Source organism: Phocoena sinus, chromosome 13, assembly GCF_008692025.1.
Source record: "Phocoena sinus isolate mPhoSin1 chromosome 13, mPhoSin1.pri, whole genome shotgun sequence".
Lineage (NCBI taxonomy): Eukaryota > Metazoa > Chordata > Mammalia > Artiodactyla > Phocoenidae > Phocoena > Phocoena sinus.
The window spans coordinates 85,779,584-85,791,723 of record NC_045775.1 but is presented as its reverse complement, the minus strand read 5'-3'; the positions used below and the strand labels follow the sequence as shown (position 1 = coordinate 85,791,723).

The following is a 12,140-nucleotide window of genomic DNA, read 5'->3' as shown; positions in this document are numbered from 1 at the left end:
CAATCACAGCACTAAAATTAAAACTGTGATTAAAAATCTTCCAACAAACAAAAGCTCTGGACCAGATGGCTTCACAGGAGAACTCTATCAAACATTTAGAGAAGAGCTAACACCTATCCTTCTCAAACTCTTCCAAAATACAGCAGAGGAAGGAACATACCCAAACTCATTCTATGAGGCCACCATCACCCTGATACCAAAACCAGACAAAGATGTCACACACACACAAAAGAAAACCACAGGCCACTATCACTGATGAACATAGATGCAAAAATCCTCAACAAAATACTAGCACATTAAAAGGGTCATACACCATGATCAAATGGGTTCTATCCCAGGAATACAAAGATTCTTCTATATATGCAAATCAATCAATGTGATACACCACATTAACAAATTGAAGGATAAAAATCATATGATCATCTCAGTAGATGCAGGAAAAACTTTTGACAAAATTCAACACCCATTTATAATAAAAACTCTCCAGAAAGTAGGCATAGAGGGAACATATCTCAGTATAATAAAGGCCATATATGACAAACCCACAGCCAACATCGTTCTCAATGGTGAAAAACTGAAACCATTTCCTCTAAGGTCAGGAATAAGACAAGGTTGCCGACTCTCACCACTATTATTCAACAGAGTTTTGGAAGTTTTAACCACAGCAATCAGAGAAGAAAAAGAAATAAAAGGAATCTAAATCAAAAAAGAAGTACAACTGTCACTGTTTGCAGATGACATGATACTATACATAGAGAATCCTAAAGATGCTACTGGAAAACTACTAGAGCTAATCAATGAATTTGGTAAAGTTGCAGGATACAAAATTAATGCACAGAAATCTCTGGCATTCCTATACACTAATGATGAAAAATCTTAAAGAGAAATGTAGGAAACACTCGCACTTACCATTGCAACAAAAAGAATAAAACACCTAGGAATAAACCTACCTAAGGAGACAAGAGACCTGTATGCAGAAACTATAAGACACTGATGAAAGAAATTAAAGACGATACAGACAGATGGAGAGATATACCATGTCCTTGGATTGGAAGAGTCAACATTGTGAAAATGACTCTACTACCCAAAGCAATCTACAGATTCAGTGCAATCCCTATCAAACTACCAATGGCATTTTTCACAGAACTGGAACAAAAAATTTCACAATTTGTATGGAAACACAAAAGACCCCGAACAGCCAAAGCAATCTTGAGAAAGAAAAACGGAGCTGGAGGAATCAGGCTTCCTGGCTTCAGACTATACTACAAAGCTACAGTAATCAAGACAGTATGGTACTGGCACAAAAACAGAAATATAGATCAATGGAACAGGATAGAAAACCCAGATATAAACCCATGCACATATGGTTACCTTATCTTTGTCAAAGGAGGCAAGAATATACAATGGAGTAAAGACAGCCTCTTCAATAAGTGATGCTGGGAAAACTCGACAGCTACATGTAAAAGAAAGATATTAGAACACTTCCTAATGCTGTATACAAAAATAAATCATATGCCATCACGGCGAGGAGGAGATTATCAACAGAACCAAAAAGTATATAAGAATACACCTGTGAAATGCACCCTGTCTATGTGATAGATTTGTATTAATCTGCATGTTCATCAGTATCTCTGGGACAGTGACAGATGAAAAGGAGACATCAGTCAGGGCCAAGTGCCTGAGGAAGAAGTACGTGGGGGTGTGGAAGCAAGAGTCCAGCCTGATGAGCAGAGGATGAGCACGGCCTCAGAACCGTGGTCAGGTACATGCCCAGGAACAGGGCAAAGAACACGCCCTGCTGCTCTGGAAGGGTGGGGAGCCCCAGGAGGAGGAACTCGGACACACTGCTGTGGTTCTCCCTCCTCATGCCATTCTTATCTCTGCAGGGAACGAATAGAAACTGGAAATGTCAGGAACTTAGACATACTGAGCATAGCAACTACCATATGGTCACATACTTTCTCCAAATCAATGTGTCACTGTACAGACAAATCTCACTGCATTGCACTCACACTTTGGTGCCTCATCCAGTCTGGTGAGAACAGTGAAATGTGATTTGTCTGAACACCGACACAGTCACTTGGAGACATCATTCAAACATCAATGGAAGAAACCTCAATCAAACTCTTCAGCTGAAATCAGGAAGACCTCATTCTTTTTTAAATAGAGTGAAGACACTACGATAGACCTTAGGGGGAGAGTAATAAATAATACACAGTCCCTTCCGTGGCTTTATAGCCAGACAGCTTATGTGTATGTGTCTGTCTTGCACACACAACACACACCACTAAAAGCATTATTGGGAAAGTACTGTACCATGTACAGAATAAGTGCTGAACACATAAACTCACTTCTTATCATTAGAATGACAAGAAGGAAGGAAGGAAGGGAGGAAGAGAGGAGAAAAGGGAACATTATGGCAATCCCTCAGAAACTTAAACATAGAATTACCATATGATCCAGAAATTTCACTTCTGATAATATATCCAAAAGAACTGAAAGCAGGGGCCAAAGAGATATTTGTACATCCATGTTTAAAGCAGCATTATTCACAAGAGCCGAATGATGGTAACAATCTGTGTCCATTGAAAAATGAATGGATAAATAAAATGTGGTCTATACATACAATGGAATATTATCCAGCCTTAAAAAGGAAAGAAATCCTGACACATGCTACAACACGGATGAACCTTGAAGCCATTATGCTAAGTAGAATCAGCCAGTCACAAAAGTGTAAATACTGTAAGATTCCACTTATATGAGATTCCTAGAATAGTCAAATTCATAGAGACAAAAAATAGAATGGTGGCTGCCAGGGGCTTGGGGGTGGGGAGGAAAATGAAGCATTATTGTTCAGTGGGTACAGAGTTTCCATCTGGGAAGATAAAAAAGTTCTGGAGATGGATGGTGGTGATGGTTGTACAACAAGGTGAATGTACTTAATGCCACAGAGCTGTACACTGAAAAATCATTGAAATGTTAAATTTTATGTTATACCTATTTTAGCACAATAAAAAATTGTTAATTTAGAAAAAATATACCATTCTGATGATAATTTCTTATTATTCCACCTGTTTCTTTCTTTTATTTTAACTAAGTAATAATATCTAGTATTTATTTATTAAGTAATTACTATGTACCCACACTGAACTAAGGGCTTAGTGAATAGATTATTTCAATTACTTTGCCAAACAATTCTATGAGGCCATGTCTCCCAGACTGGATTTGTTTCGAAAAAAAAAAAAGAAAACATTCTAGCTCTTTTAAGCAGAAAAGGATTTAAAACAGAATATTAGGTGCTGACGCACAATGCAGAACGAGTTCGCATGATAGCTGCTTCCTCCACCACCATCCTGATGGTGGGAATCGAGACTTTGAGATATACCACCTGCAAGTCAGGGACCGGGAGTTGCCACTTACACAACTGCAGCAAGCGAAGTCCCAGCACGTTTGCTGGAGCCACAACAACAATAAGTCAGACGACACGCCTACTGCTTCTCAGCTCCCACGAAGCTGGAGACTGGGCCCCGGAACACTGTGGCAGAAAGCCCACGTCCAGTAGAAAAGCAGATCACCACACTCACTTTAGCTTTTCAGTGAAGCCAGCTGGAGAAACTGTACCACATCCAGAACCTTAGCTATAGGTTAGGAAAACGTAGGGTGTGGTTCTGGGTGCTTTGTTCTTATTTTTTTATCAACAGCCTTGCAACCTCTATAATATAAAGAGCCTCCCCATGGATGGGGAGCCTGTACCCACCACATCCATCATGTGATATGGTGAACTTTCTAGCTATCCAGCCCATTTTTCCATCTTAACCTGGATCAGTCCTTGGACCTCTCTAATTTCTCCTAATCACCAGTATCCTTCAGGCATCATTTCCTTTCCTGTCCCACCTAGACTCACGTGGCCATCACTTGAATGATCTCCTTTTAAGTCCTCAAGTCAAGGATTAAGGAAACCCTTCATCCTTCCAGTGTATTTATCCAGAGAAACCCCATGCTGAGTTCATCCTGCCATCCCTCTCCTACACCCCTACAACCAGATGAGCACGACAGGAGCTAAACACACAAACATAAACAAATCCATGGTCCTCACCGTAGAAAGTCTTTGCATCTCCTTCAACTGTCTCTCCCACCTGCGCGCCTGTCTGCTCTTTCACACTCTCCACGTCACATCTCCTTCCACTTGACAGGGACAATCGGGGGCAGCAGGAATGAGTTCCCTCCCCCTGCTCACCCTCCCCTTCCCCCTCATTCTATCCGTTCTACTTCACACGCTCTCTTGATGATCCCCGCTTCCTAACTCAATTTCTGAAATAGCCTAGTGATCGATGTGGCACCATACTCAAGCCCTTCCATCGGATTCACCACATGAGGATTTCACTGAAAGAATGTCCATCGACAGGTGAATGAAGAAGATGTGGCACATACATACAATGGAACTACTCAGCCGTTAAAAAATGAAAAAATGTCATTTGTAGCAAATGGATGGACCTAGAGATTTTCATGCTGAGTGAAGTAAGTCAGACAGAGAAAGACACATATTGTATGCTATCATTTATATGTGGAATCTAAAACATGATACAACCAAACTTATTTACAAAACGGAAAGAGACTCACAGACATAGAAAACAAACTTATGGTTACCAAAGGGGAAAGAGGGGTGGGGAGGTGGGGGGAGGGATGAATTAGGAGTTTGGGACTAGCGGATACAAACGATCATATGTAAAAGAGATAAACAAAGTCCTACTGTAGAGCACAGGGAACCATATTCAATATTCTGTAATAAACCATAATGGGAAAGAAAAAAATTAGAATAAAATAAAATACAAGATAAGGGCATTCATTGCCACTTTCCTTGTGAGAGGGGAAAACAGAAACAAGCTAAATGAATGTGAAATACATAACAGAGAGGACTGACAAAGGCAAAAACTGGTGCTTTGAAAGGAGTAATAGAACTGACTGCAAACCTTTTATAAGACTAATCAAGTGAGAAGGAGAAAGAGAGTGTGTGTGTGTGTGAGAGAGAGAGAGAGACAGAGACAGAGACAGAGAGAAACATATTGTAATGGGCATAAAAGGTGAACCTTACTACAGAAGCAGACATTAAAAGCAGAGAAATGATAAACCATTTCATGCCAGGGTATTTGAAACGTTTAATGAAATGAACAATTTCCTAGAAAACCATCCTACAAAAACCCATTCAAGAATGAATAAGAAATTTGTATAATCCTATCACCATTAAAGAAATTGAAACAGTAGATAAAAAACCTTCCCACAAAGAGTACTCATGACCCAGATGGTTGTACTGGCAAACGCTAACAAGCAGAGCTGGGGGAGAACTAATTCAGATATTAAATACCTCGCCTGTGCACCTCTGTGCCAAGGATTATGCCTTTTCCATTACTATCTGCCAGTGCAATCAAGAAAAGAGAAGGTTTGAAGGTGAAAACACAAGGTGCAGGAAGGTGAGTATAGGATGCCCTGTTTCCATAAAAAAAGAAAGGACTAGGAGGTATAGTTTTATTTGCTTGCATGGCATTACACAAGAATAATGCAAGGCCTGCAAGGAACCAATTACAGCAGCCACATGTCATGGAAGGTGAGATGGGCCTGGGCAAATATGAATCAGCAGTAGGAAGGGGACTTTCCGGGGCATGCCTTCTGATACTTCGTGATTCTTGAACCCTATGTGTGTACTACCCATTCAGAGAAACTACTTAATCAATCTTAATTAAAAAGAATAATGAAGGATAGTCTGAAAAGTAAGAATAATTGGGGGAGGGGTGGATTCTAATAATAAGCTACGACCAAGCTCTAATAACTACAAATTAAAAAAATAAGTAATTAGCAGCGTTAAATTATCCATAGCAATTAGCTAACAAATCTTACGTACACAAATCTCTCTACTTACCAGTTCTGCTTCAAAAGGTACAGCTTAAGCTAAAAAAACAAGTAGGTTTTAAAGAAGAGGAAGGAAAATATCAATAGGAAATTTTTTTTTTTTTTACCTTGTACCACTTTACTGAATCCAAATCAAAACTGTTTGGGAAGTTCAGAGGACATACAAGAACGTCATCTCTTCCAACATATAAAATCTGTTTGTACTCATCTGGCACATGCGGTTGACTGTTTCCAGAAGTACCACACCAATGTTTTTCAAATACAGTGAGGTTGACTTGCATTCTGGGACAGGTGTTTGTATCACTGTAAGAAAACAACAGATTGAAACCTCATAAACTCAAACAGTCACAAAACCAAATAACTCTGTTTATCTCCAAATATTTCCAAATCCTCTTCCAAGCACTGTGAAAACCCTCTGCCTCAAACAAGACAGCATACATCTCACAAGTCATTCATTACGAAAGGAAAAAAGATGTATTTGGATGGTGGAAACACGGGAGGACATCTTAACCAAATGATCAAAATGAACATCACCAAGCAGGGACACGCGGATGCTAGGTGTCTCTGAGTGTGCTGTCTGAAGAGCTTGCAAACCACTTCCATAGCATTCCAGCCAAGAAGGCTCAGCCTGAACCGACTCACGAAGAAATATCTGGCAAACCCAAGTTAAGAGATACAATATAAAATAATTGTCTGTACTTCTTAAAAATGTCAATGTCACACACACAAGACAGGCTGAAGATCTGTTCCAGATGAAAAGAGATTAAAAGTACATGACAACCAAATGCACTGCAATGATCTTGGATTCAATCTTCCACAGGAAAAGGAAGAAAAACATTTATAAAAGTCATCCTTGAGAAGATTGATAAAACTAGAATACAAATTGGTTACTAGATAAAGTATTGTGTGATGGTTAAATTTCCTGAATGTGATAACTATTCTGTGATGATGTAAGAGAATATTCTTGCTGAGAGGAAAGACACATTGAAATATTAAGGGGTAAAGGGACCTGATGCATACAACTGAGATGATTTGGAATAAAATGGTTTAGAAAAAATACCGTGTGTAACATACACAGGGGATGATGGGGAAAATGTGGCAAAATGTTAAATAATAGAAATCTAGATAAAGGGTAGGCAGGAGCTCTTTATACAATTCTTGCAAATGTGATATGAATTTGAATTATTTCAAAGTAAAAATATATAGTTTACTAAACATGTATCATATCTATATATTAAAGATTTGTGAGAATTCACGTTTACTTTCTTCCATGACAGACAGTATTGATGTCTACATTCTAGGAAAGATTATTTTGCCCCATTTCACAGCTCCCATATTTAAATATTTTAAATCCAGCCTGTGATCCAGCAATCCCACTCCTGGGCATATATCCGGAGAAAACCATAATTCAAAAAGGTACATGCACCCCAGTGTTCATTGCAGCACTATTTACAAAAGCCAAGACATGAAAGCAACCTAAATGTCCATCAACAGAGGAACAGATAAAGAAGATGTGCTGTATATACCAAGGAACTGCAAGAGAGGGAGGATGCAGCTACATTCCTGGAGTACCTACTTCACACATGATCTGGGGTCATTTTAACTTCTACCCTATGTGGCTGGCATTACTTCCACTTTACAGATAAGAAAGCCAAGGCTCGTGGAGGTCAAATAACTCATGAAGGTCATGTACATTAGCAAAGGAGGATAACAAAATTGGGGCCCTCAGCCAAAATTTGGTCCACAGATGTGTCTTAATTAGGACACAAGCACAAAGCTTATTGGAAAGTTAACCACACACACACCCATACACACACATTCCGATTTCCAGGTTACCTTGAAATTTTGGAAGATGGACTTGAACCGCTGCATAGACTGCCGCCTTTGGTGTGACATATGCTTTCTGGCTCACCACGGTGCCAACCAGGCTCAACTATCTCCCCCCAGACCTGTGTCACTTACTCACATTACTAGCATAAGGCTTAGCATGGGGTCCAGAACATACCTGATGCTTGGTCACTGTTAAATTCCTATAGCAGAACCCTTACAAAAAGTGCTTGAAGGAGGCTTATACCTATCTGGATGTACCACCTGTCACAAAAACTTTTGGCATTCCAAGAAAGAAGGCAGCAATCATATTGGGATTAAACAGGCTTTGTAAGCTGGTCTGGCCTTGGACATCATTTCGATAGGAAAAGATGCATTTCACGGTCCAACAACTGATTTACAAACCTGTTCTGCTTAAAAGTCTGTTCATTGAAGCCACCTCATAACAATTACAAAACTATATTCTTCTCATTGTTTTCTACATTGATTAAGAGTTTATCAAGAGCTTTTCTAAAAGAATTATATATTATATAAATATTATACATTTTATATATATATATATGAGAGAGAGACAGTTCTCATGAATGAGGAACTTACTTTGTATCACAGTGGTAGATCCCAGAGTCCTCCCCTTTCACAGGGAGAAACAAAATCCAGTTTTGGTCCTGGTGGATTCGAGACTGTATGCTTTTGGATACTGGGATTTTTCTAGGATATTTATACCATGTTGCGTCTACCTTCCCAGATGTTGGCAGAGGGTATATGCAGTGAAAAGCCGTAGGCTGGCCCACTGACACAGTATCCTGCATACTCACGTCCTCGCAAGCATCTAGGGAAAGAAAGGAAAAAAATAATCACAACCGAGAGCACTAGTGTTGGTTATTATTAGTTTCCACAAACACCTCAATTTTCTTGCTGATTTGAAATTTTATGTGAGAGTTTTCTCAGTATGGGAGTTTCCTAAAAACAATCTGCCGATGTGAAAGCATAACCCGAAGTCCTTCACATCTGTCCATAAGAGGGAATCTACTCGGTCCTCCCCCTCAACAAGTGATCTCCCCATTTGGAATGAGTCCCCTCTTTCCCTTCTATTCTAAGACCCTCAATTCCTTCATCTTCCTCCTTCAGAGTAAACGTTCCTATTCTGAGCCCCACTTGACCTGTTTTCCTTCTGCTCTGCTAGCCGGTTAATTCAGTCCGTCCCCCAAAAAAGGTATAAGTATCTCTTCCCCAAAAGGATTGTTAAACAATTCCGCTCGCTTTAAAGTTCGTTTCTAACAAATTGCTTAGTGTTTCTTGGAAGTAATTTGTTCCGTGGCTGGTTTCTTTGCTATTACCTTGGGTCTAACATGTCCGTTTGTCATATAAAGTAGACGGTATTATAGATCTATTTGAGCATTTTAACTCGAGCCTTGACTTGCAGATTTGCCCATCTCCTCCCCCTCTTCAAGTCACTTCAAAGCTCAAAGGGGATGCTTGGGGCTGAGCGTCTCCCGCGGGATTCTGCCTGGACCTCTGGGGCAAGTGTCACCGGCCAGGCTCCGGTCTCACGTGATCCCCCAGGAGGTCTGCACAGGGGCTCGCCCAGAGCGGCAGGGTGGCAGGGAGGGAGGGGGGCCCCTGAGACCCGAACCAACCGAACGTACCTGCTCTGATAAATCGTGGAAGAGCGGTGGACGCGACGCAGAGCAGCAACAACAGCATTCCCCTACAGGCTGCGAGGAAGAAAGAGGGAGGCGTGGAAAGGGGCGCAGCGGGCGGAGCGCGCCCTCCCCCGGCACGAGGCCAGGGTTCTGCGACCTCTGAATCTCAGAGATCCCAGCTAGGCTTTTGACCTTTCCTGCTCCACGAGGAGACCTCCAACTTTGGCTCCAGGTGTATCCGGACGCGCCCCCAAAGACTGCTCCTTCCCTTGCCCCACCCTTGCTCCGAGCGCCCACCTCCAGAATCCGGGGGGAGAGGCATCAGTGGGAGGGGTCGGGAGGGGCCGGAGGCGCAGTGTGGGCATCGGGCGGGTCCCCTCTTCCAGGCTGCCCGGTCGCCTCCTTTGGGGGCACAGGGCCATCCCCTTCTGCCACGCAGCTCGCCGCCCGGCCAGCCTCAGCCCGCGGCCCCCGCTCCCCGTGGTGGCGCCCGGGTGCCCACCATGCGTCGCGCGGAGCCTTCCCTGGGCGTCCTTAGCCTCAGGTTCCTCCTGGGCCTGGCCGTCTAAACGGAAACCTGCTCACTCGGGAGAAGGCAGCTTAGGCCTATATGGCAAAGGCCGGCAGGAAAAGAGGGAGGAAGACGGGCCGGCAGTGGACGCCGGCTCCACACCTTCTTCCACAGACGGAGTCCGCTCCCCCAAGGTCGCCCAGCCGGTCAGGGGCCGCCCGGGAGTCCCGATCGCCGCCCCCCGCCCAGTCGCGCACATTTTTACCATCTCCTCGTCCCGCCCGCGCCCTGCTCAGCTGCAGATTCCGCGAGCCGGGTGTGTACCTGCAGAACTGGATCGGAGCGCGCAGGAACTCGTAGAAAGTGGAGACTGACAGCCCGGGACCGAGCCCTGTCGTGGCATTTCCGTACCAGGCTAGTTCCTCACTACGATGGGCGGGGCAGCCCTACCTTCCCAGTGCTAGCTTAGGAAGGAGCGTGCCATCGCACTAGGAAGTGGGTTCGAAGGCTTTGTGCCGGATTTTCTGGCAGCTAAGAAGTCCTCCATCCCCATTAATTGTCTGCTGAAATCTATTCCAAATTGTCCCACCAAATGAACTATTCCTTCCTTTCCGAACTCCATTCGAGCAGTTATTACATGCCCTGCATTGGCCTGTATAGAATGCCCCCAGAGTAGACGCCGACCCAGATGGCTTTTAAGTAATATTATTTATCTGCCTGGGTCGTGCTGTTAACTTCTGTAAAGCAGACATCCCACGGGGATCCTCAAATACCCGGAGCAGGAAAACTGTTCCTGTCTGAAACTTCCAGCTCTGACAATATCAACAGGGACTTGTTGCCCTGGCCATCAGGAGACACCCAGAGACATCCCGGAGGACACTGAGACTTAGAAAAAAATATAAAATGTAATCTCCATTCAACAGATTTCTGGCCAAGCTATTACTGGCGGTCCTTGTGGGATTCCCAACAGTGAGAAAAGCAGTCATAGCAGCAAGGGGAGATGACAGCAAAGCTTTCTGTGATAAGCTGGAAGCCAGTGGTTTGCAAATTTCTACACTCTTAAAAATTATTAAGGATTCCAAAGTGGTTTTGTTTATGTGGTTTTTATCTGTCGATATTTACTATGTTAGAAATTAAACTGGAAAGTGTTTTAAACATTTATTTTCTTATTTACTTAAAATAACAATAAACTCTACAATTAATATAAATATCATACATTTTATGAAAAATAACTCTACTTTTCAAAACAAACAGACTTATTGAGACAAGTGGTATTGTTCTACACACCTCTACATACCCATACTTAGTGTTTGGAAATCTCTTATTTAACGTTTAATTTAACAGAAGACAGTTGGATTCTCATATCCAGTCTCTTATGATGTTACATGTCATGTAGCCTCTGAGAAAGTCCACTGTCCACTGGTGAGGGAATGAGAGTAAAAAAGACAGAGAAGGTCTTAATATTACGATGAAAATGGTTTTGGTTTCAGGGATCTTTTTAAAAGACCTCAGGGAGCCCTAGGGCTCTCTACTCTGAGGCCCCCTTGGTAAGCCAGAAGTGGAGATCTTTATTACTTTTCCCCTGGCATCAGCATTAAGTGAGGTTCCCCTGTACTTATACATTTTGCAAGGTCTATGCCCCCAAACCAGCATTACTATAAAAGATATCAAGTGACTCGCATACAGAACTATTGTTATAAGCAGTGTTGAAAGTTATTTCTAAATCTTTTCTGTTGTCTTGTTCAGTTTCTACCTTATAAATAGAGGAATCTGTGTCCTATCCTGTTTTGTATAGTTTGAGGATCAACTTGCATGCCAAGTCCAATCAGTATAGTTGCTCCAAAGCTTAGGAAGTTAAGACGGGCGTCCCAGCCCTCCTGCATGCCCCCCTCTGATGGGACACGGCTGACACTTCACTTTGTCGGTGAGGCTAAGGACGTGAAACTTGCACTTCCAGAGATGGTTTCCGTACCAAATGTATTTCCCGGTGCTGGCGGAATGAACCGCTTGGCTCTGAGGGCAGAACTGACTTGGGGATTGCAACCTTTGCAATTAAAAACAACAGAAAATCAAAACCTTTACTGCAGGTTCTCAACTACCCTGAAAAATCAGAGAAACTGGAGAACATTGTTTGCTAATGAGAAAGCGGAAGGAAGGAATCCAAACAGGTTTGCTTTGTTATGGCGACGAGAAATGCTGCTTCATGCCGAAACCTCCTCAGTTCATTCACTTTATTCTTCCTCTCTGATTTTCAC

At 42.5% G+C, this 12,140-nt stretch overlaps 1 protein-coding gene across 4 annotated transcripts in view; it reads right to left on the bottom strand.

Annotated features, from left to right (window-relative positions):
- IL1RL2 (interleukin 1 receptor like 2) overlaps nucleotides 1–10,312 on the bottom strand; it is a 52,694-nt gene extending 42,382 nt beyond the window's left edge. For 3 of the 4 annotated variants that reach the window (XR_004352984.1, XM_032653560.1, XM_032653561.1), the window contains exons 1-4: nucleotides 10,210–10,312; nucleotides 9,378–9,446; nucleotides 8,329–8,560; nucleotides 6,012–6,207 (exon numbers count right to left, since the gene is read on the bottom strand). Coding sequence is in view for 3 of the 4 variants with exons in the window: in XM_032653560.1 (XP_032509451.1) it covers nucleotides 6,012–6,207; nucleotides 8,329–8,560; nucleotides 9,378–9,446; nucleotides 10,210–10,288 (576 nt within the window). In the remaining variant the exon portion in view is untranslated. Of the gene's footprint in view, nucleotides 1–6,011; nucleotides 6,208–8,328; nucleotides 8,561–9,377; nucleotides 9,447–10,150 lie in introns of all 4 variants that reach the window. The other variant, XM_032653562.1, reaches the window with a different exon arrangement.
- Between the last annotated feature and the right edge of the window lie 1,828 nt (nucleotides 10,313–12,140).